Raw genomic sequence first — 23,462 nt, forward strand, 5'->3', positions numbered from 1 at the left:
TTGCAGGTTGCCGTCATGGATTGGTACCTCCGGTATTGTGAATATCACTACCTGTACCTGAGGGGAAATGGCGTGCATGTCATCGACCGCTTTCGCCAACGTGGTCGCTAGTCCTGTCAATTCTTCGTTGAAGACGTCGTTTTTTTTTCTGCACATGGCCATTCTCTTTTCTCGTTTATTACATGGGCAGGAGCACAAGGCGGACATAACCCTAATCGCATGCGAACAATTGTCATATTATGTAAAGCGAAAACTTGAGTGCGCGTCAAATGGATTCAATGACCCCATGTAGCGTGACACTATATATACGGCGAAGTGCGAGAACAAAAGTGAGTTGCGCCGTCTCCTGCTGTCAGCGCTTGGCGTTTTACACATTCACCCTTTGCGACAACGCTGGGCGACGCACCCACAAATCGAAACTATTTGAATTTTTGATAGATTTGCACTAAATCTATGACGCCACGATTCTTGGATATCAGATATTTCGTATCTCTACCACTCTCTCCTGTGGTTTATCAACAATTAAATATATAACACGCGAAAAAGGAGGGCGCAGGCTGTAGAAAGAACGGCACCGCTCCACGCGTGACATGTGAGGCTACTTTCCAGGTGCTCGCGTATTCCGTTTTCACGAAGGTGACACTGCGGCAACGTTCACTTTTGTGGACACCGCATCTTTTTTTTCTAGTTTTTTACGCGTTTGTAGAAATTATCGCTAAATGGCATATCTGCCATCGAACGGTTGACATGCATGCTGATTGTCATCCATATTTTAAGCCGATCCGCATATATCTGCGTGCATGCTGACCGTGTCGACGTACGTTATACGAGTACAATACACACGCAGCGTCCGGGTCGTGTGCTGTGCGTGCGCTCGCCGCACTCAAAGGAAAGAGCGATCAGAAAGGGTCATTGCTGTGCACGTGTTGAACAATGGGTGATTTTCAGAAAGCGATATACTACGGGTGACCTAACCAAAATTTTTCACTTCCCAGACTATTGTGAGGCACATCCTGGATCTGAACTATGCATTCTTTAGAGACAACGAACCCCAGGAGGTCAAAATTTCCGAAGCCCTCCATTACGGCGTGTCTCATAATCATATGGTTATTTCGGGATGGTAAACCCCGCATATCGATAATCGAGACAACGAGAGTGCACTTTTTATTTTTTATTACTCTCGATTATGTCGCTTTCTTTTTGCCTACAGTGTTTTTTTTTTGCAAAAAGCTTTAAAAGTCCGAACAATAAACTTACACGTGTTTGATCATTTTTCTTTATACCATTGTTTCATTACAGGCCATCGGTGCGCATGCTCAATAAATACTAAAAAAAAACATGACCTCCGATAGTGCACCGGTGTTCTAGATCGTATGCCACGTGGGAAGACAAAGAATTTGGCGACCTTAAATCTTCCCCTTTAAAAGTTGAACGCGATAGCGACACCCTTTTCCTAGTGCGCACTTCAAACACTTAGTGCATGAAACCTTTTCGAATTCGCTATGCACCCACTACGTGGCCTTGAGGGAATAGCGCAGTAGCATGTGTGCCTTTTGTAGTGGCGTACCGGCTTTCAACCATGGAGCCATTATGATAATCATATATTCTGACGCCCTTTGGCAAGGGACGCTTGTACCAGGCATTATTGTTGCAATATTTTATGTTGCATTGTGAAGCATGTATACAGGACGCCTGTGTTTGTGAAGCATGAAAGCTACTTTGCCTGCATTTCAAAGCAGAGGAAGTTATTTTCACTGTTTTCACGAGCAGAGGCGTGGCCGTGTGGTAAAACATCCACTTGCCACGCAAACGACGCAGATTTGATCCCCACTTGAACACAAACAACTCTGGTTCAATCCCTACTCTGCTCCTGGGTTTTTTATATAAGTTATTCATTTTATTTCGATCACAGATAAGGTGATGATTTCTAATTCACAACCAACGACGCTGACACCAACGCCAACGCCGGAATTTATGCAAGACGAGCTCTTTAACACTACCGCGTTAAAACTTCGCCCCACGCCACCGCACGGTGAAGATGAATTGTCTCATGGCCAGGCCCGTAGCCAGATGGAGTGCCTTGGCCCCTCCTCCACCCCGCACGCGCCCCCGGAATTGGAAGGAGTGGGGTGCTTACCGAAAATAGGTAATGAAAATAGGGGTTTCTCTCAAATAGTCAATCCCTTCAGCAAAGTCACAACCCCAGCCTTACCCAACTGTAAAACAAATCCTAGCTATACGGGCCAGTGCTCACAGCTATTTGCTGCAGTATATCTTAGATGAATCCTCAAGCGATTTTCGAACGAAGTCCGAACACGTCGCAAATCTATAACCAGGTATCTTGTAAAATGTATGCTAAACTCAAAAGAGTGCCCTACTTGGGCTGGTTGGTAATGCATTTTTGAAAGAAATACACTTTCTTGGTGCGCAGGGAACATTTTAGGAAGAAGGCAGATAGGACAGAGCACACACAACCAGGTTGTAAGTGTGGGCTCTGTCCTATCTGCCTTTTGCCTAAAAACGTTCCCTGCGCACTAATAAAGTGTAATTATTTCAAAAAATGTTCGCTAAATATTGTAGCCCACTGCACGTAGCAGAGAATTCACAACTTCGCCTAAAGAGCAACCAAATTCGATAGCTCTCTTCGACAATGTCGCCATCAGATATACGTACCGAGCGGGAGCAATCGGGCACGGCCTGCTGCGATTGGCTGCAGTGTTGCGGTGTTGCCACTCCGGCATTGGAATGACTCCGGAATCATTCCACATTTTCGCGACCCTGGAGTAGAATAGAAATGGAATTAGGCGTATTTTGCACGGAAGTGAATGGGAATGGATTTACGTCTTTTTCCAAAAATAGAACATGTTTTCGTCTAAGAGCTGTTTTTCAGACTTCGAACATTAGATAGTCAGAGCCTTCAATTTACCAATAAAGCAGTATTTTTTTAACTGGCTTGGCTGACAAACAAACACGTTATGTTCATAAGCAACGTGCCTACTGTGATTCTATGCTTATGTAGACTGAGTAGCTCCGAAGTATGTCTTTATATTTAGCTTAACCGTGACTTAATGCCAGTGTTGTATACGTTCTTCTAGAGCAATACCTGAAGGCGGGTTCCTCGTTCCTTCTCAATACTGGAACGATTTCTCCTTACCAGTTCCTTCATAGCGAATGAAACTCCCTGCAGTTAAATTTTTAACATCGTAACCAGTTGCATCAGCGTTACATCTTTTAATCAAAATATAGTGACGGATAATCTTGTGACGGAATAAACTAAACATTTCAAAGCTCACATCAAGTACATATATTATGCAAAGTAGACATCACCGACCACAGCTTGCATGCACAGACAAGGAATATAAAAAAAAGAAACCTCCTAGAAGAATTTTTCAGACTGCCGTCCCTACTACGGGCATGTATCACTGCAACATTCGTACTAGCTAGTCTTATACAAGTTCTACAGATGAGCCACTTTCTCCGTCGGTCTTCAAATGCGTATTCTGGATACTGCGCTTCAGGTTTGCAAATGGAAATCTCTGCACATGCACCAACATATTCTTGCCCAGAAAATTGCATTGAAAAGAACAGTACTCACGCGCATAATGTTTGCCGATTCAATACCAGCACATCTGCAGTATGACTAAAAAATAATGTCCACGGTACACATTTGCAACCTATTTAAGTCCCCTGTTCATAGTCAGCGAACATGTTTCTGTATAATTGTCTGTCTTTGTATCTCTTTCTCTTTTTTTCTTTCATTCTTTTTCTATACTGCTTTCTATCTCATTCTCTCTTTCTCTCTCCTCCCTTTATGCTCATCTTCCCCTCCTCCTCACACCCTTCTCCCACCAACTTGCCATACTCCATCATAGGCGTGCACAGGCTTCTACTTTAGGGCTGGTGAAAATTCGTTGCAGTGCCCCCCCCCCCTCCCTCATCCTCTCTATTATGTCAATGTATGGGTATGGCACTAACTTTGCGTACTCCCCTCGAGTCGAAGTGCCATCTTCTCTACTATGTCACAGTCTGACTTTGCACCCCCCCCCCCCCCCGGTGATTAGGGGGGCTTCCCCTCCCTCCCCACCGTGTGCTTGCCTATGTCTCCTTTACAAGGCAATGTTTTGCTCTGCTAGTGCGCGTGCATGTAGCAGAGAAATCGAGAGCGAATAATTTTCTCAATATCCCATTTCGTTAAGATGGTTACTCAGCTAGAAGACCTGCAAAGTCAGCCAGAATGTTATACTGCATTGGTGAGGTGTTTATCTTTACTGCCGTTCTAGTGTATACTTGAAAAATGTCCATGCTTGCTGTATTCGCTCACGAGCTGAATGCTGATGTTCCGTGTTTTCGTCTCTGTTCTCTTTACAACTTTCATTGCCCCACCCTTGCACAGGGTACCAAAACTTGTTACTCCTACCAGGCTAACCTTCCTGCGTTTTCCTTTTCATCTATTTCTCTCTCTCCTCCTGTGTTTCAGCATTGTTTCGCAATACGAGCAGAATGAACACATGTGTTCTCTTTTAGTATTTAAATCCTTCGAAGTGCCATGCCTATGTTGAAAAATACAGCGAAAAAAAACTTGATAGCCAAGTTGCTATGATTCTTGCCTTCGGATTACGAGTTTGAATCTTACCTAACCGAAAACCTTAATGACCAAGAGTTTATTATTATACCCTATGTATTTATTTATTTATTTTTAATTAATTATTTATTATTTGCTGATTTATTTTTGTTTGTTTATTTATTTATCTATACACCCAAGGGCCTATTCGAGAGTTACATACAAAAAAAATATTTACACAGAACATGAAAAATAAAAAGGTAAATGCAAAAATCACGAGACGTTCGCGTCAAAGAAAGCATAATAATGGAATGCAGCACTCTGTGAGGCATGAAACAAGGTATGCAAAAACTCATGTAATATTGACACTGCACTACACAAATCAAAGCTACAAAATGTTACATTTACACATTCCACATCTCCTTTAATTTGCTAACAAATATGTCTTGATCACGCACAGTTACATCATCTTTTGGCAGTTTATTTTAATGATAAATTGGAAGAAACAATTGTGAGTCATGAAGGAAGTTAGTTCTATGAAAATGGGTTGTATTTCGTGAGCATGATCCAGGTGAAAAATGCGATGCTAGTTTATACTGTGAATATAAGAAGAATGAATCACTGAAATAAATCCTGGGGAAATCAGACAGCAGTGCGATAGGTCTACGCTTTTCTGGAGTAGGCAATGTCAACCACGTTTTAATAGCAGTTATGCTATATACCGAGCAATATTTTTCTGTGATAAAACGGGCTGCTTTGTTTTGAATGGTCGCATGTTTATGGACAATGTATTATTGGTGAGGATTCCAAATAAAGGAGGCGTATTCCGTTTTCGAACTAACTAAAGTTCTGGATGCGAGAAGTTTGGTGGACTGGCTAACAGAGGGCAAATTACGTTTAATGAATCCTAGAGGATTCATTGAATGTTTAATGAATTAAACGTTTAATGAATCCGATAATTACGTTTAATGAATCCTGGTTATTGCCTCAACATGATCATTCGATGAGAGGTTGTGTGCAAGATGAACGTCTTATTTTATTGTGGTTATATTATCGACTAGCCTATCGTTAAGCATGTAAGAATGCAGCTCATGTTTCACAGTTCTCGTAAATTGAATGTACTTTGTTTTTAAGACATTAATTTCCATTTGCCATTGATAACTCCAGCGGGTGATTTGGTTTATGTCAGACTGCAGCGCACTCACATCAATATGGTCAGTCATTTGTCTGTAAATTACACAGTCACCTGTGTCACCAAAAATCTGATTGGTTACGACCATTGGTTACTTATATCACTGGCGTAAATTAAGAATAGGATTGGTCCTAACACGGTAGCTTGCGGAACTCCTGATTTTATCTTTGCTAATGAAGACAAAGTATTATTAACACAAACAGACTGATAGCTATCAAACGAAAAATTCGCAATTCATTTATAGATATTACGGGTGATGTTCAGGGCGCTAAGTTTCATATTTAGGCGGTTATGGAGGACCTTTTGGAAGACTTAGGTGAGGTCTATAAATATAGCATAAACGTCTGTTTTATTGTGTATCGTTTCGCGAATATCAGTTATTATTTCGAATACTTGAGCTTCAAATGAAAGGCCGTGCTGGAAACCATGCTGATTTCGTAAGAACTTGATCGCGGTAAGATATGTCATAACTGTAGATGATATAATGTGCTCTAAAAGTTCACGTTGTATGCTTGTTAGTGAAATCGGTCTACAGTTACAAAGCATAAAGGGTCACCTGATTTAAGATTAGGAGTGACGTAAACAATTTTTCAGGCGCCCGATACATGATTACTATCAATATGTTGGTGAAAAAGAGCAGCTAGAATGTGAGAAATTACAGGCTTTTTTTAGCATTTTGGCGCATATGCCGTCCAGCTGGAGGTTGGATTATTTGGGAGCCTTTCAATGGCTCATTTTATACCTTCGTGCAAAATATTTAAATCGTCCATGAACGACTCAAGAGTCGGGAAGTTAAGGTAGGACGGTATTGGATTTTCATCTGCCCCGCCGCGGTAGTCTAGTGGCTAAGGTACTCGGCTGCTGACCCGCAGGTCGCAGGTTCAAATCCCGACTGCGGCGGCTGCATTTCCGATGGAGGCGGAAATGTTGTAGGCCCGTGTGCTCAGGTTTGGGTGCACGTTAAAGAACCCCAGGTGGTCGAAATTTCCGGAGCCCTCCACTACGGCGTCTCTCATAATCATATGGTGGTTTTGGGACGTTAAACCCCACAAATCAATCAATCATTGGATTTTCATCTGTAAAAACTTGACCAAAAAATCATTTAGTTTCGTTGCAACACATGATGGGAAAAGTACATCATCTTTGGAAATCGACACTTGTGATGACGAAGACGGTTTGGGGTTCATTAGCACACAAAATTTTGTGTATTTTCTGTTAAGAGCGTCGTGATATCATTGTTAAAGAATTTATATTTGGCTGTTTAGATTTTTGCCATACATTGCTTGGATTGATAAGGGTAACGTTCCCAATTGTTATCAGATTCCGACTGTTTTGCTTTCAAGTAAAATTGTTTTTTTCTTTATGCAGCGTTTGACATGTAAGTTGAACCATGTGCCCTAGGTTGACGCTGTCACTTCAATTTTAGGAACATATTTTTCTCTTAGTTCAGTTACCTGCATCCGCACGAGATGCCAGTTTTCATTAGTTGTGCGCAGCGACCAAGTGTGCGAAAACTCCAATGAATAAGATGACACCAGAACCATAATCATATCAACACTAGCCCGCGTGTAGCTGTAGATTATTTTCCTTGGATTTTCTGGCATTTTGTTCTCTAAAGTATATTGACAATGAAGCCCATCGTGATCACTGGTATTGTCTAAAACATTGACAAGTACATGATCAGGTTCGGTAATCAATACAAGCTCTTATATAGCATCCCCACGAGTTGTTGGCAGTGAAAACATTTGTGTCAATTTGAACAAGGCTAGCACATAAATAAATTCCTCACAGTCAGCCTGTCGTTTAATGCCTTCGGGTGTACATATCCGCCAGTTTATGCCTGGGTGATTAAAATCATCCGCCAGAAATGCAGTGGACTTGCGATTTAACTGCATTGTTCGAGGTTGAGCGAATTATTCAGTTTCTTATTTTCATTTTTTATTTTTCTCTTGCCCAGTCTTCAATCCCACCGCCAACTCACTGAAGGAATTGATGCAACACGCCCAGATTTTGGCGCCACGTGTACGTTAGACCACATGCTCTAGTAGTGCCCCTTATTACAGGGTTCTCCGCGCACGATTGAAGAAGAACGGAGCTCTGCGCTCAGGAGCTCAGAACATTCCCGTAAGCTAAGGGCTATCCAGAGGGCCTAAGACGTGGCGACGAGGCTTCGCCTGGCCTTCCCGACGTCTGAGCGGCCCGCTGCTCTACATCGCCTTGATGTAATGTTCCTCGGGACCTTAATAAAGCTCTGTGTTTCTCGTGCTTTTCTCATCTTTCTCTGCACTCAATCTCTCACCCATCGGAGTTTTCGCATCCCACGGCGGTCAAACTGACGCACGTGTTCTGGGAACAAAGCAGACGTGGAAGACGATTCGCGATGTTCCTAACTAGCTTTATACGACTCGCGAGAAACCTCGAGCGCGCAACAGCTCTGCCGTAGAAAAACAGCTGTTCCTCTCGCACGTGGTTGGTTTCGCTGTTCTTTGCGCCTCTAGCATGCGCCTCGAAGTGAAAAACAGGATACAGCACGGTCAGGGCTGGCGGTACGATTCCGCCCCCCCTTCGATAGCCAACTTACCCGGTCCCGCATGGTGTGCTGCGTGCGTGCCTCTGTTCAGGGCCACGGAACGTTCACAGAAGGAACGCCATTCCCTCTGCCGTTCATGCGTATATAAGATTAACGAGTTACCGTTACAGTTCCACCAATCCTCAGTGGAACTGGGGTTCTTCCGTTCCACCTAAAACAAGCTAGTTCCTAGAACGTCGTTGTATGGAACGCTGTTCCGTACAACAGGGCTCGATTCCCCGTGGTATTAGTCGTGCGGAACTATATACGGTGGCGGCGTACCCCCCTCCACACTTACGTCTTGTGATTTTTTCCCTCGGCAGATCTACAGGGTCTTGTTTCCCCTCAAAAAAAAATCTTTGTTCTCTCCATATTCGCGACCGCTCCAAACGATTGGCAAAACTGCTTAGTCTTCTGGAACACTACTCTTGTCATTATAAAAATACGCTATGTCATCATTTTAGTATTGACACTAATAATCTTAAACAATGTTAAAACATCACCCTTCGTTCAAACATTTCGACTATACAAACCCTATAGGTAGCAGGGGAACTGCCCCGATAGGAATTGGTCGGGTGGCTGTTCTATACATACGTCACCAAGCTGCTGTTCGATGACCTTGATTAGGCGTTTTGCGAATCATTGCAGTTGTTAATTCGTCTGATGACAATAGGTTTATGGGGCGCCCATTCTATAATCGATAAAAGTATTAATATGCATTTCCTACCCTGAGGAATTACAAGAATGCAATTTAATGACCCGGCCATTCCCGGAGCGGAAAAGGGCTGCTTTTTTTTTCATTCCGAAAAGTGAATAGGACTGAAATTGCGGCCACTTATAATTCCCCGTTATTAAATCTGAATAGACTGGAGGTTCCTATTCTGCAACACTGGTTGCCTGGTGCCGTCAGACGCTCCATTCTATAAGGACTGCTCAGACCACTGGAACATTTACGGATTTGAAAAAAAAAGCTACAGCTTTGCCGCAAAGCTGAAGCAATAAACGCGATAGAAACAAATTGGAAGGTCACGCGTAGAATGGAAAGCAGGTCGAAATATGCCTCACGTTTCTCATGCACAAATGGCGCACGAAACGTACTCACAGGTACAGATGTACGCGAATAAGCGTCTCAGTTGTTACTTCGCTTTGTCTGAAAAGCGCGCACTTTTCGCAAATGAAAGCTCCAATGATTGCAGTGACCTTTGTGCACCCGGTAACTACAACAGAATTGTTCCAGTTGAAACCCGAGGACTGCCAAGACGCACGCGCGAGGGAGCATCACTCCCCTCCTCTAAGCGGGGCAAAGTACGCGTGGGAGATTTGAGCGCGCGCCGCCAACGATGTGATGACGCGGGCTCATTGCGCTATCTTGATGGTAATGTTGAAAACACGATAATTCTTCCTGAGGTGCCCGTGAGCAGCAGTACGTGGTAGTTATAAATAGCTTGCTGCTTGAACAGTGAAGGATGTGCTCCTCGGTGGCTCAGCGGTTAACGCCTGTCACAGAACGAGCGCTAAAAATGGGCGCGCCGCCAAATTGTCGCGATGAAACGCCAGAGTGGCGCCGCGAGGTCAAAAGAAAAAGAAAACAAGCATCTAAAGGCTCCCCGGGGCGCGCGCTCTCCCCTCGGAAGCGTGGCTTCGCCGACGAACCTCCTCGCCCCACATCGGCGGCCGGGCAAGCACTGGAAAGTTGCAGAAGGAAATAGGCGTGGTCATACCGAGTTGAGTCATCGGTCGGGGACGGCCCTCGTACAGTCTCGCGCCTCTCCCCAGCCTTCGCGGCGTATCGCGCCGACGAAATGACGAGAACCTTCTGGAAAGTCGCGCGGAAGGTATTTAACCGAGCAACCGAGACGAGAGATCAGGAGAAGACGGAAGTAGCGCCAGAGTGCGTAGGGATTCCGCCGTGTAGTCGGCGAAGGTTTTGTCCGTAGGGACGGAGCAGGAGATGAAGAGGATTTCCACCTGCGGGGTGATGGCTCGAGCTATAGGCAAGAGCGTGTGTTTACCGCTATCGAGCGAAGACGCGTGGCAACAGCTGCGTGTGTGAAGCCGACGTGTTCGGGCGAAGAAGTTTGGAGCTTGGAGAGTGGCCAATTGAAGACGCGAGGTTTCCTGGAAGAGAAACTTCGAGGGCGCGGAACGACAACAACGCTGGACTTTGAGTGAGTGATTCTCGGAAGAGTATCATTCAGACTTTTGTTCCAAGGACTCTGGACTGAATAGGTTTTATATCTCTTTAGTCTTTAAGTGTCTTGGTTGTTCAATGCATGCGACTGCATTGTAGTGCGTATTGTTGTCTGTGTCCATTGTTTCAAGTGTGGTTGATTGTACTGTGTAGTACGTTGTTTGTTTGGTGACGTACTGTATGTAACTATTGTGGAGTGTGCATACGTGTGTATTGTTTTTGATCTGCCGTTAATGAGAATATAATTTTGTTTGTTTATCAACTCTCGGCTCTGACTTGTTCTTTGGACCACAGCCGGCGTCCGCTGGCGCGCCAAAAAGGACCACTTCTAAATTGTCCACGCTTTCGTGGTGCGGTTCGGGGGGCCGATACTTCGACCCTTGGAAGTAGCCCGGCGATTGCCTCCCTAATTAACGGGACCGGTGTGACAACGCCTCGCACTGACGACTGAGAGGACCAAAGTTATATTCCACGCGCCGAATTCTTGTGTTTTTTTTTTCTTTTTTGTATTTTCACCACAACAGAAGTTAACCCGATGGGACGGCTGAATCATAAGAGTACAGGCTTGTCTTATACTTAGGGGAAATCTCGGAGCGCCTGGCATCGCGATACGACTAGCGCTGCAATCGCGCACCGGCAGCACCTCACGCGTCCACCGATGCCTCAAGGGCGTATACTTTAACCACGTCGTGTGCTACAGTTTGGCGCGTGCCGCATTGTCGGCCAGCGCACGGATATAATTGTTAATGTGGAAACAAGGCCGATAATCCACAGAAATCACTTCCATGAAAAGCTGTGCCGCGAGATGAGATATGAAGAAACAAGGAACGACAAACTCGCACGCGCTTCCTGTATTTGTGTCCTCTCTTGCTGCGCAGTTTTTTTTTTTTTCAGATGTTCCCGTACCAACATACCCAACTTTCAACGCTCGTCGGCACTAAATGTTGTGCACTGCCAACGTTTATGCATTTATTCGTGGAAATAGGACAGATCTAAATATACCAAATGTGCTCTCCTTCAAGGCTTTGTTCATGGGCCTCAGTGACGGGAAGGTTGCCGATAGCTTAGAGGAGTTTATTATGTATTTGTAGATCGTAGAGCCAATGGATACTTATATTTTCTTAATTGCATTTCCTTATTACGCAGCTCAAATTTCCTATTTATGTTTTTTATTCATGTATTGGTAGTAGTTGCGATTCGGTTACATTATTACTTCTATCATCTTTACTTAGATGACATTTAATTTATCATTAAAAATGATTTTTTAGAACTACCCTGTTCATGGCCATTCCCCCCCAGCATAGGTGCGTGCAACTGTCAAAGGTTCTACTCTACCCTACTCTAATTCCGAGATTTGGCGTGGCTATGTGGTAGTATGCTTGATTGCCGTGCAGACTGCTTTGGTCCGATCCCAGCTGGGACACCGACATTTATTCTTTGCATTCGTAGGGTAAACGCTGCCGGTGTCGGGTATTTCATAACGGTCATGCGTTGCCATTGTCCATGTCTGTTCTCGACGTTCCTGGGTAGACACTGAGTGTCGATCACCTATGGCACATACATACTCGCGTGTATGCGTCACTGTTTGGCGGGAAGTATTTAACAACGCACGCGACAGGATTGTGGCATTATTCATGTCTCGACTAGCGCATCATATTCGTCAAACCATCTTGCTTTCCCATACTAATTTTGGTTCTCGCCAAGTTAATTGGGTGATCACGAGAGCACCCAGACGTAAGCAGCTCGATAGATAGATAGATAGATAGATAGATAGATAGATAGATAGATAGATAGATAGATAGATAGATAGATAGATAGATAGATAGATAGATAGATAGATAGATAGATAGACAGATAGACAGATAGATAGATAGATAGATAGATAGATAGATAGATAGATAGATAGATAGATAGATAGATAGATAGATAGATAGATAGATAGATAGATAGATAGATAGATAGATAGATAGATAGATAGATAGATAGATAGATAGATAGATAGATAGATAGATAGATAGATAGATAGATAGATAGATAGATAGATAGATAGATAGATAGATAGATAGATAGATAGATAGATAGATAGATAGATAGATAGATAGATAGATAGATAGATAGATAGATAGATAGATAGATAGATAGATAGATAGATAGATAGACGCCAAAAGTGCGTGCAGTTCGCAAAGAAATGCTTCGCATTTAAGAAGACGCCTGTTGCCGCACTGCCCACGTGCACTACTACTTAACCTTCTCGCCTTCTCGATAGTATAGCGCTTGTAGACGCTCTGTTCCTCTTTCGCAACAGTAACCATACCGCAGGAGACCCCCATGCCTTTGCTTTACGATCATTAAAGTTTTTTTATGAATCGCTAGCTTTAAACCACGAAGAATTACAATAATGACATGTTCTGACGGCCGATAGCTTGTACCACGCAATTTTAATTCAATAATAAATCTTGTATTGTAAAGCTTGTATACAGAGATTGTGCTTGTAAAGCACGAAAGTTATTTTACCTGCATTTCCAAACAGAAGAAGGTGCTTTTCTTTGTAATTTCAAGCAGGCGCGTGGCTTTGTGGTAAAAGAGTTGCTTGCCACACAAACGGACTGATTGCGTTCCTCATTCGGACCCGTAAATTATTATTTTATTTTATTTGAATCTTTCTCCATTTTAAGGTCATGCACAAGATGATGACTTTTAGCTGCCTACCAATGACGCCCACGCTGACACTGATGCCGGAATGTTTGCGAAACAAGCTCTTTATGGCATTCTCGTAAAAAGAAAGCGATCGTTTTTTTTTTTTAATCTATTCACAATGCTTCCGACAAGGATACCCTGTCCTCCCGAATCAGTCATTGTTCGAACATTTCGACACTTTGTACGGGCTGTGAAGATCGTAGTAATCTTAGACCCATGCTCCGGAGGTAACGCTCTTTTCAGGAAAAGGATTGAGGCTTGTCTGCAGACTAATTTTAGTTCGTGCTCCAGAGCCCGGTCCCACTACAACAACTCAAGGGTGGCCAGAAGGCTCACGACGTGGCGGGGATCTCCCCGTCCCTATGTGGGAGCAGCCCACGACCCTAATCATAAACAAATTTTCTAAGTACCTAAGTAATCTATCTATCTATCTATCTATCTATCTATCTATCTATCTATCTATCTATCTATCTATCTGTCGACAAGCATAAGGAAGCTTAATGGGTGAAATTTGGTTAGGCTGCCGCCATTTCGATTTCCACCTTTCTTTTTCTCTCTGTTTCAGACGAGAAAGCAAGCGTCAAGTAACATATTGAATGTGACCATGCTGCAAAAATTTCAAAAGATAAGGAATAAGTGCTGTAAATTTTATACTTAGTTTTCATTACAATTTTGCTAAATACAGGTGCCTACAAGAATATCTATAGCAAGTGAATGTGGGATAGCGCGGACGTCAAATCGATACAGTATATATAACAGTATGCTTCTGACGTACACTCTGCTGGCGTCATAAACAGTGATTGATGATAGTATATATACAGCGCAACAGATCATCGTCGACATATATTTCAGTAGACGTCAAAAAATTGTATGGTATAACTGTCGTTTAAGCGCACGAAGAAACACAAGGTAACAGAGGATACTGTAACTGTAAAGAACGAGGGTGACGTGACAACAATTGCTTTAGCGACAAACGAGTGGTCACCGGAGTGAGGACAGTAGAGAGTTTTAGTAGCGGTTGTTTACCGCATGCAGTAAGTGCGGAAATATCGTACCGTCGTGATGGGCAACTATAGCGTTTCAACACGAAAATGTTCTGCGTCAGGTTTCCCCAAGACTTCATTGACGTCATTTCCGCCCTGGAAATGACATTAGTGCAATTCACTCGGCAAAACAACAAAAGAAGAACAGAAAAAAGGGCTTCGATGATTCGGGTCGAACCCACGACCTCTCTGCCCCACGGCGATTAATACCGGGCGCGTTCCCACAGCGCTATACCTACGCACAAGCACGGGGTTATGCAAACTCGCCTTGTATATTTAGAAGGATATTAAATTGTGCTTTGCTGGTACGTCATTACCCGTAAAGTGTGCCATGGTGTGTAGAAGACGAAGACAAGACGTTCGTGCCATCTCCGTGATTTTGTGCGCCTCTTTTGCACGCAACATTTTACTAGCCGTGTATCTCACACACCTCCCCGTCTTAGTGCTCCCTGTCGGCGGTGATGGGTCGCCGTCTGGGAGCGGTGAATTCAAGTGTTGGATCAGGACGTTAACGAGCGCCGACAGGTAGTTTCAGCGCAATGGAGGCCTGCGATGAAACATTGCAGGAAAGTATGGTCCGTGTGATGGGCGTACTTGGTTATTTGGTTTGGAGATAACGCAGGGACATCTCTAGCCTTTCGCGTCGTGTTGGCATGTGAAGCCTCCTCTTCATTGTAGGGCTAGTTCCAAACGCACAAACAGTGTTCTCCGCCACCTATACTGCTTCAACTGCGACAGTGATGACCAGTAGCAAAACCAAGAACGCTTTTTTTTTCTGGGGGTTTCGGGGACCAAACTTCATGTGTGTTCTTGAGCGCGTTTGTATGTGAGCTGGTATACCAAGCGCTTCAAACAATGTGTCGAAATTGTCATAAATCAGGGAAATGTGTGCGATATTTGTTCGATACCTCCAGAAATACTTTTTCTGTAGCCGCAGGCTTCTTAAGAAGGCTGAAGACTTCATTTCAGACAAAAATAAGAAACATAAATGCACTTTTTAATCGGGGAAATTAGGCGGGAAGTTAGTGAGTTCAGTTGAGCGTAATTAGCGGAGTTATTGTTAGAGAGTGGAGCTAGGAAGAACCCATCATGGCTTTGAGATTGCGAAAAAGTGGCCTTTGGTGATAATTACAACGTAATAAAAGTTGCCCGAATTCAGCTCTGAACTGAAAACCAAAAGGCGCAAAAGCGTGACTGCCGTGTTCAAAATAAGTTAGCGTCGTTATATCAAACATGATCCGACTTTATCGCAGGTGTGTGCGATCTGCACTAGAAGGCCTCATGCAACTACGTTAAGGAACACTGAGACACTGCGTCTCCATAAATGTTGTGTGTTGTACAGTGACATCATTCTGATGAGTGCTTGTTACACTCATCAGAGCTTCAGTTTTGGTTTCGCCATTCAACTTGCTTGAATTTCGTTACACTACAATAATTGCTAGAGGCCACTCCTCCCACATATAACAAAACTGTGATGCTTTTCTCGCAAGAAGAATTTCAATGCTCCTATTTGACGTAACTGCCTAACTGCTCTAATGAAAAAGTTATGTCTACGGGCAAACATCGCGCAGCGATTGCTTTGGTCCAGAAAGGGATGCGCCATCAGGAAGCGGAACACCTTCTCATTGGACGACGGCTCAAGCAACTCTTGCAGACTTAAGCTACGAGCTCGCATCTGAGACACATTCTGTGAATTTCCCTCATGTTTCTCTACACGGTCACAAAATAGATAATGATGAGCAATGCAAGGCTCTACTGTTAAGCTCAGAGCTGGACGAGCAACTCTGGCTCGTCCAGTTGGGCGAAAACGCAACCAGAACCTAAAAGCTAGTGGCTGCTGGCGGGGAGCTGTTCCCCGAACCACTGGATTCGATAAAGAGATTTCTCTCTTCCTCTTTTAGGGGCGCAACTCCTTCAGGGTCGTGCATCTCCTGTATGTAGTAGCCACCTCACGTTTTTGCCCTTGGAATGTCCGCTGGATGGCGGTACTTGTATATGATGAACATATGATGAAAAGATTCGAGATGGCGGTACTTGGAGTGTTCATCAGACAGACAGACAGACAGACAGACAGACAGACAGACAGACAGACAGACAGACAGACAGACAGACAGACAGACAGACAGACAGACAGACAGACAGACAGACAGACAGACAGGCAGACAGGCAGACAGACAGATGGACGGACGGGTGGGTTTACGGACGGATGGGTGGATGGACAGATGATTTACGGTTTACCGATAAAACACTTCGAAGTTTCACCTCACTCATCATGATTCACTCCGTGGACATGCTGTCATTTTTTTTTGCCTCTCGCGTTCCTGAGGCGTTGTGTGGTACATGCATGAGTACATGCATGGTACCCTATTGTGGGAGCGCACACCTTGACGTTCCTCTTTTCAAATGACGACGCTTTTGGATAAGTGAATATACTTTGTACTTGGTGTTCCCATCTTCAAACGGTACTCACCATGTGCCATGTCCAGATGTACGTTAAATGTTTTACCTACTACAAGGGTTTAGTCATGATCATTGGCGTTAGTCGCCCAGATGGGGACGAGTCACTGGGCCTTGTTGCGACAGGCCTGTGCAGCCACCGGAGATGCGGCACAAAGATGCCGAGGCAGCAGGAAGGTGAATTTAATAGAGGGTTTATTACGTTCTGTACATATAAAAAGACCTTTGGTGAGTGAGCTGGGTGGCTCGTTATAAAGAGTACGTTCTCCCGAATCTCTACCTAGATCGGGGAATGCGTTGAGATCACGCTGTCCAATCGCACGACACTCGCACTATTTCCGATGGTGGTGCCCACACCCGTCCAAACACACGACTACCATTGGAGCATGGCCACTGCATTGCCCTGTGGCACCAAGATAGCTTTTCCTTGTCATGCGAATGCCGCTGGGTGAAGGGTCCCACACTCAGACGACGGGACGCATCAAAAGGTCCGTCGTACCAATGTTCAAAAAGTCCGCCGAACTCATCGCCCAATTATCGGGGATATAGTTGTCATCTGGGCTGACGGCGCTGTCTCTTCGAGAAAGGTGTTGCGACAGCAAAAAATGTTGTGGTCATCTCGTGAAACCCATTATGGTTTCGGACTGCACGGTTTCTCACTTCCCGGCTACAAAGGAAATAAACGGCGGAAAGCAGTACAGCAGCCCTTCGGCGACTTGTCAGATGAACGAAGAACGCCGCTCCCCCATTGGCGCAGGCACTGCTCTTAACAGCGTAAACTTATCGGTGCATCGACGTCAAAAGATGCTACAGACTCCGAACACGAATAGTGATTGTTCAAGCTTTCATATATCAATGTATAATAAACAATAAGCCATCTTTGCGAGGAGAACGTTCACTAGCGTATCATATTAATTTTTATGATGGAGGAACCACCGTTCTTATATTTTTAAGGTTACAGTCCCAGCATACCCTGACATAAATAGATTGTCAAAGTGCTTTATAGAGTTTTTTGAGCTTGCGCTTAACCTCACCCCGGTTTGCCACTCGGATTCGTCGTACGGCGCTGACGCACAAAAATGTCGCCACCCTGAGCAGTCATTCCAATTAAAGTTCGTTGGCTGTATGCCTGTGCGTTACCAATAGCTAAAGAATTTGGGCCACTGTACTCCAGGCCTGTGACATGATTTCAAACTTAGCGAAAGTTATGACTGCTGTGCTTTTGCCATTTGCTGGGCAAAAAAAAGAAAGAAAAAAAAGCATGCTCATTGTAACACACTAGTGCTTTGTGGGATGCGCTGCCAAGATTAGATGACGTCAGTAAGAAGAATAAATAGGAACTCCGCCTCCAGAACTACGCCGTAGCTGTGGTTCATCGGTCCAAGAGAATAGGTCTAGATTGTTGCCTCAGTAACTGCCAATACTTTTCTCTGCTAGTAATAGTACGCATATAGAAAATTTAAAAGAAATGTAGCGTTACGTCACGTATCACCGTGCATCAAGTGCGAGCGCTCAGTGTCGATGGTGCTTATCTCCCCGTCCACACAATGAAATATATTCAAAAAGTGACTCACACTCCTACATGAAAAAGCAGATATATATCCAACGAAGTGAACGGGGAAATAGCTGCCGTGGTAACTAAGTCAGCAGAGCATAGAATGCGTTATTCTAATGTCGCAGGTTTGGTCCCAAACCACGGTACGTTATCTTGTAAATGCGGAACATTTCTTAGTCGCACGATGTCACGCTTCATGCGTCGGCGTTGTCCGCACCCCCACTGCGCATGCTCGCGCCTCGCGTATGATGCCGCATACATGCATGCGTCTCTGGACAAACTGTTTGCTCCCCCACCCCTCTCTCTCGCCTAGGAAGGCCGATGCAGGCGCCGTCTGCTAATGAAAACCGATTGCTCGAGCTGCACAACCACTTACTGGCCACCCCGTATATGTAGGCACTGGATCGCACGTCAGTGTCCCACTACTCGTTGAAGGCTATGCTTATGCTTCATTCAATAAATTCACGCGATACCCTCCCCCCCCCCCTTTGCGACGCGTTTATTTGAGTACACGACCCCTACAACGCCCCATCACACGGGCTCACCTACCGAACTGGGAAGCATTCCGGCAGTCCTTACCTTACTCTCCCATTCTGGAGATTGGTTATTCCCAGTGGGCTCACTCTATGCTCCAAACACTAAGAAAACACAATACCAAATACAACTCACAGGTAGTCATCCGTATGTAGATAACTATCTCCTCCATCTTTGGGAGGCCCGTCGCAACCCCCACAAACAGATGGTGCTGACAAAAACACAACCACCAACTTTGCATGCTAATATTGGATCTCACTCAGAAGGCGGCCGAGTGCGCTGCCCAGCTCGCCAACTCGAATTGGGTAGATCGCTGTAACACTGCCGGCAGGCAAATGTCCAGTCGCAATACATGAAAACTCTTCTGCAGTCTGATTGATCCCGCTCAAACGCGAGGCGAAACGCAAAAACAACTGCACCCAGCTTTTCACAATTTTCACGGCTCCACAACACAACTAGCCCTCTCACAACGAGACCAAAATCTTTGCACTCAGCAGGACACGCGAGACTCCGCATATTGCTGCGATGCAGGCAGGGAGAACTCGACCCTGGATGCTCTTTTCCAGTTGCACGACCTTCGCGCTGCTTTAGCCAAAATGAGGTGAGGTACGGCTTCCGGGCGAGCCAAAATCACCGTTAAAATCCTTGCAAATCTACCCGATAAAGCGCACCAGTCGCTTTTCGACTATATCAATGCGATCTCGTTCGCATAAATACTCCCCCCCCCCCACTAGACTGGAAAACGTCCCTAGTAACCTTTATTCCAAAGCCAGGAAAATTCCAAAGCCAGGAAAGCCGCGCAACCAAAGCTACCCATGCTGAAGAGGTGGCCATAGCTCTGGCTATATCTCACGACAGTTCTAATATAATATCAGACTTCAAAGGAGCTTGCCAAAATTTTCAACTAGGATTGATCTGACCCCTAGCTGTCCAAATTCTTAAATTTTGGCCGCGGGTAAGTTACCCATCTCTCCGCTCACTAATCCGGACTCCTGGCCATCCGGGCCTGGCAGGCAATGAGGGGGCGCACACTGCCACCCGCGCAGTCATTCCTCGGGCCACTGCCTCGCCCACTGATGACCACTGTAATCCAGAAGGAAACGTTCCTCTCCTAACTTATAGAGAGATAATTACCTATTACTGGGACTTCCACCGCCGTTTTCCTACACCCTGCAAAGGACTTAGGAAGGCGGACGAGAGAATTCTTCTCCGGCTATTTACCAATACTTTACTGTGCCCAGGAGTGCTTAAATACTTTGACGCTTCCTTTCCGGCCTCTGCCAGTACTGTGCGAAGGTGGCTGACACCTACCAGATAGTATGGGCATGCCGGCTCAATCCTTCTTTACCCGACTCGCTTGCTGGATTCCATGCCGACCAGTTGTGCCCTCGCGATTTCCGATCACAGTGCAGCTCTGGCCGACTGGCTTGGTCCTACGCCACCTCCTGACGCTGGTCCCCGACGACAACGACAGCGTAGCTGTGGCCGACTGAATTAGCCCTACGCCATCTCCTGTTGCCGACAAGACCTCTCGCCAGCGGTGCCCCGTCCTCGGACTCCTGTGACCGTGTTCATCTTTCCTATCTTCTTCTCTTTACTTCCGTCGCTCCCTGTCCTTGCGCCTCTCTCTCTCTCTCTCTCTATCTCTCTCGCTCCACATATATATATATATATATATATATGTGTGTGTGTGTGTGTGTGTGTGTGTGTGTGTGTGTGTGTGTGTGTGTGTGTGTGTGTGTGTGTGTGTGTGTGTGTGTGTGTGTGTGTGTGTGTGTGTGTGTGTGTGTGTGTGTGTGTGTGTGTGTGTGTGTGTGTGTGTGTGTGTGTGTGTGTGTGTGTGTGTGTGTGTGTGTGTGTGTGTGTGTGTGTGTGTGTGTGTGTGTGTGTGTGTGTGTGTGTGTGTGTGTGTGTGTGTGTGTGTGTGTGTGTGTGTGTGTGACGCTACAAAATGGAGACACGTCGTGGTCCAGATGCCATGCGTTTATTCTAATGCATGCGCACTTCCTCTTCGTAGGCTTCTTTTAGAATTACCTTGTGAATGCGTCACACTTCCCCCTCCCCTCGAGAAAGTCTCAGTTCAGAAGGCTCAAAATGACGCCGCAGTTTGCTAACATGCACAATGTCAGAGTTTCTACGCAAGGGCAGCACGGAGCGGTTGATCTCATAGTTGACTGTTGAGACCTTGCGTAGAATCTTGTGGGGTCCTTCCATGACAGAACTCATTTGCCGTTGTTGGGATGCCATAGTGTCTCGTAAAGGACGAAGTCACCGACTTGGAACTCAATCGGAAGAAATTTTCTATCATAAATGACTTTGTTCTTATTATGGTAGGCGATAGAATTGGAAACTGCAGTTTTTCGCGCTTGTTCGACGGTTTCTTCTCGTTGTTCCAGTACAGTAGGATAAGATGAAATTCCATACATCAGAAAGGAAGGTGAGAGCCGGTCACTTCGTGGGGTGTTCTGTTGTATTCGTCAATTAACTCCGGAAGCAGCTTAGTCCAAGACTTCTGTGGTTCGTCATTGATCTTACATTTAAGTCTCGTTACGATAGTCTGGTTTGTCCGCTCGTTCATGCCGTTGCATTGTGGATGATGAGATGAGGTGAATAGTTGGTGTATACGATTATGTTTTAAAACTGCTTGAATTTTCCTGCGGTAAATCCTGTTCCACGGTCTGAAAGGAGCTTCCGTGGTTTTCAAGAAGAAAAAATTGTTTTTAAGCATGAAGTGTAGGCGTCGCTGTTCTCACTTTTATGAGCAAACGCCCATACGTAGCGAGTCGCATGAACAATAACCAAGTGTATGAACCTTTTTGACGAGCCATATCCAGAAAATCCTCCTATGGTGTCTATTGCAAAGAGGTCGAAGGGCTCTTCAGCTGGAAGCAGTGATTCAAGCGTCCCAAACTTTTTTGTTTTCGTCTTCTTGCATCTCTGGCATGTATCATAATGCAGAATGTAAGTGGAAACATCGGTTACCATATGCGGCCAATAATATTGCGGAGACAGGAGTGATAGCGTCTTCTTCACTCCGACATGCCCAAAATGTTGATGTGCATTCTTCAGAATGGTTGGGCGTAGTTCATGGGGCACGTATATTTTCCGTAGTCCTTTTCTTTTAACAATGATGTTGTTATTTTCCAATGAGTGCGTTCCTTTTGGACGCTCATTGTTGCATCGCTGAAGGTCGTCGTGTGATAGAAGATTGGGACTATTGGGGCTCTGGAGAGCGCATCTGCTTCAACATTACTTGCGCCCTTTTGATGTTTGATGCTCACATCATACATTGACAGTTTCAAAGACCACCGGAAGAGACGACCTTGAGGATTTTTAACATTCTTCAGCCACTGGAGTGCAGGGTGATCTGTTACAACAGATCAATGGCATCTTTCATTTATCAATGGCATCTACAATAGCAAAACATTCTCTTTCAGTAATGGCATAGTTCACCTCGTGCTCAAGTAGTTTGCGGGAATAGTAAGCAACAGGATGTTCTTTGCCTTTGTCATCAGGTTGTTTCAGCCCTGCACCGATGCCTTCGCCAGATGCGTCACAGTACACAGTACATGGTCTCGAAAGGGCGTATATGCGAAGCACCGGTTCTTCAGTTATCCGCTCCTTCAGTTCTCAAAAGGCTTGCTCGCATGCTACTGTCCACACCCACTTGCTGCCTTTGTGGAGTAGTTTTGTGAGTGGAAGAGCGATATTGCTGAAGTGGGAGATGTACTGACGGTAGGTGTTTACAGTGCCCAGAAAACGCTGGAGATCTTTTTCTCGTTCTGGTGAAGGAAATTTTAGTATGGCAGCCACATTACTCTGCTTAGGTGTCACTGTTCTTTGTGAAATTTTGTGGCCCAGGTATTCAATGCTGCAGCGTGCAAATTGGCACTTTTTTCGTTTGAGTTTTACGTTCTCGGTTTTGAGAGCTTTCAATAGCGCCTCAAGGTGTCGTATATGATCATTAAATGTCTCTGAGTATACGACCACATCGTCAAAGTCATTAATAACATTGGTGAACTGATGTTTCGCTATTATTGATATCATGGCTCTTTCAAATGTAGCTGGAGCGTTCTTCAACCCAAACGGCATTACCAACCACTCAAAATGACCATCAGGCGTGACAAATGCCGTTTTCGGAACATCGTCAGGATGCCTTTGGACATGCCAGTATCCCGTAGTGAAAATCCCGTAGTCCAACGTAGTGAAAAACTCCGCCTTTCCTAAGTGGTCAAGAATATCATCTATACGTGGAATTAGTTGAAAGTCGGGTACCGTTATGGCATTGAGTTTCCGGTAGTCAATACATAGACGAGTGCGTCCTTCACCTTTCTTTTCTGCTAAAATGACAGGTGTGGCGTAGGGCGATAATGAAGGCCTCACAACACCTTGCTTGAGGAGAGTGTTAACTTGTTTGTTGATCTCCACTTTGTCTGCCTGTGAACATCGGTGTGGTGCTCGACGAATAGGGACAGCATTGGTAAGTGCGATCCTATGTTTCTCAGTAGTGATACACCCAATATCTGTATGAGATTTCAAAAATATCTCGTCATACTTGCTTAAAAGAGAGTCGAGCGCCACAGCCTCATGCTCTGATAAGTTTTCTGAAGTCAGGGTTCGCATCAGTGGGGCTTGAAGGGTTTTCTTTTCATTGTGATGCGGA

The 23,462-nt window shown here is 45.0% G+C and overlaps 1 protein-coding gene across 2 annotated transcripts in view; it reads right to left on the minus strand.

Moving 5' to 3' along the window:
• PolZ1 (DNA polymerase zeta catalytic subunit) overlaps positions 1 to 23,462 on the minus strand; it is a 282,317-nt gene that overhangs the window by 204,725 nt on the left and 54,130 nt on the right. For both annotated transcript variants that reach the window (XM_075896104.1, XM_037424966.2), the window contains exon 2: positions 2,674 to 2,778. In XM_075896104.1, the coding sequence (XP_075752219.1) occupies positions 2,674 to 2,768 (95 nt within the window). In that variant the 5' untranslated portion in view covers positions 2,769 to 2,778. The remainder of the gene's footprint in view (positions 1 to 2,673; positions 2,779 to 23,462) is intronic.

The sequence above is a fragment of the Rhipicephalus microplus genome, chromosome 5, assembly GCF_043290135.1.
Source record: "Rhipicephalus microplus isolate Deutch F79 chromosome 5, USDA_Rmic, whole genome shotgun sequence".
Lineage (NCBI taxonomy): Eukaryota > Metazoa > Arthropoda > Arachnida > Ixodida > Ixodidae > Rhipicephalus > Rhipicephalus microplus.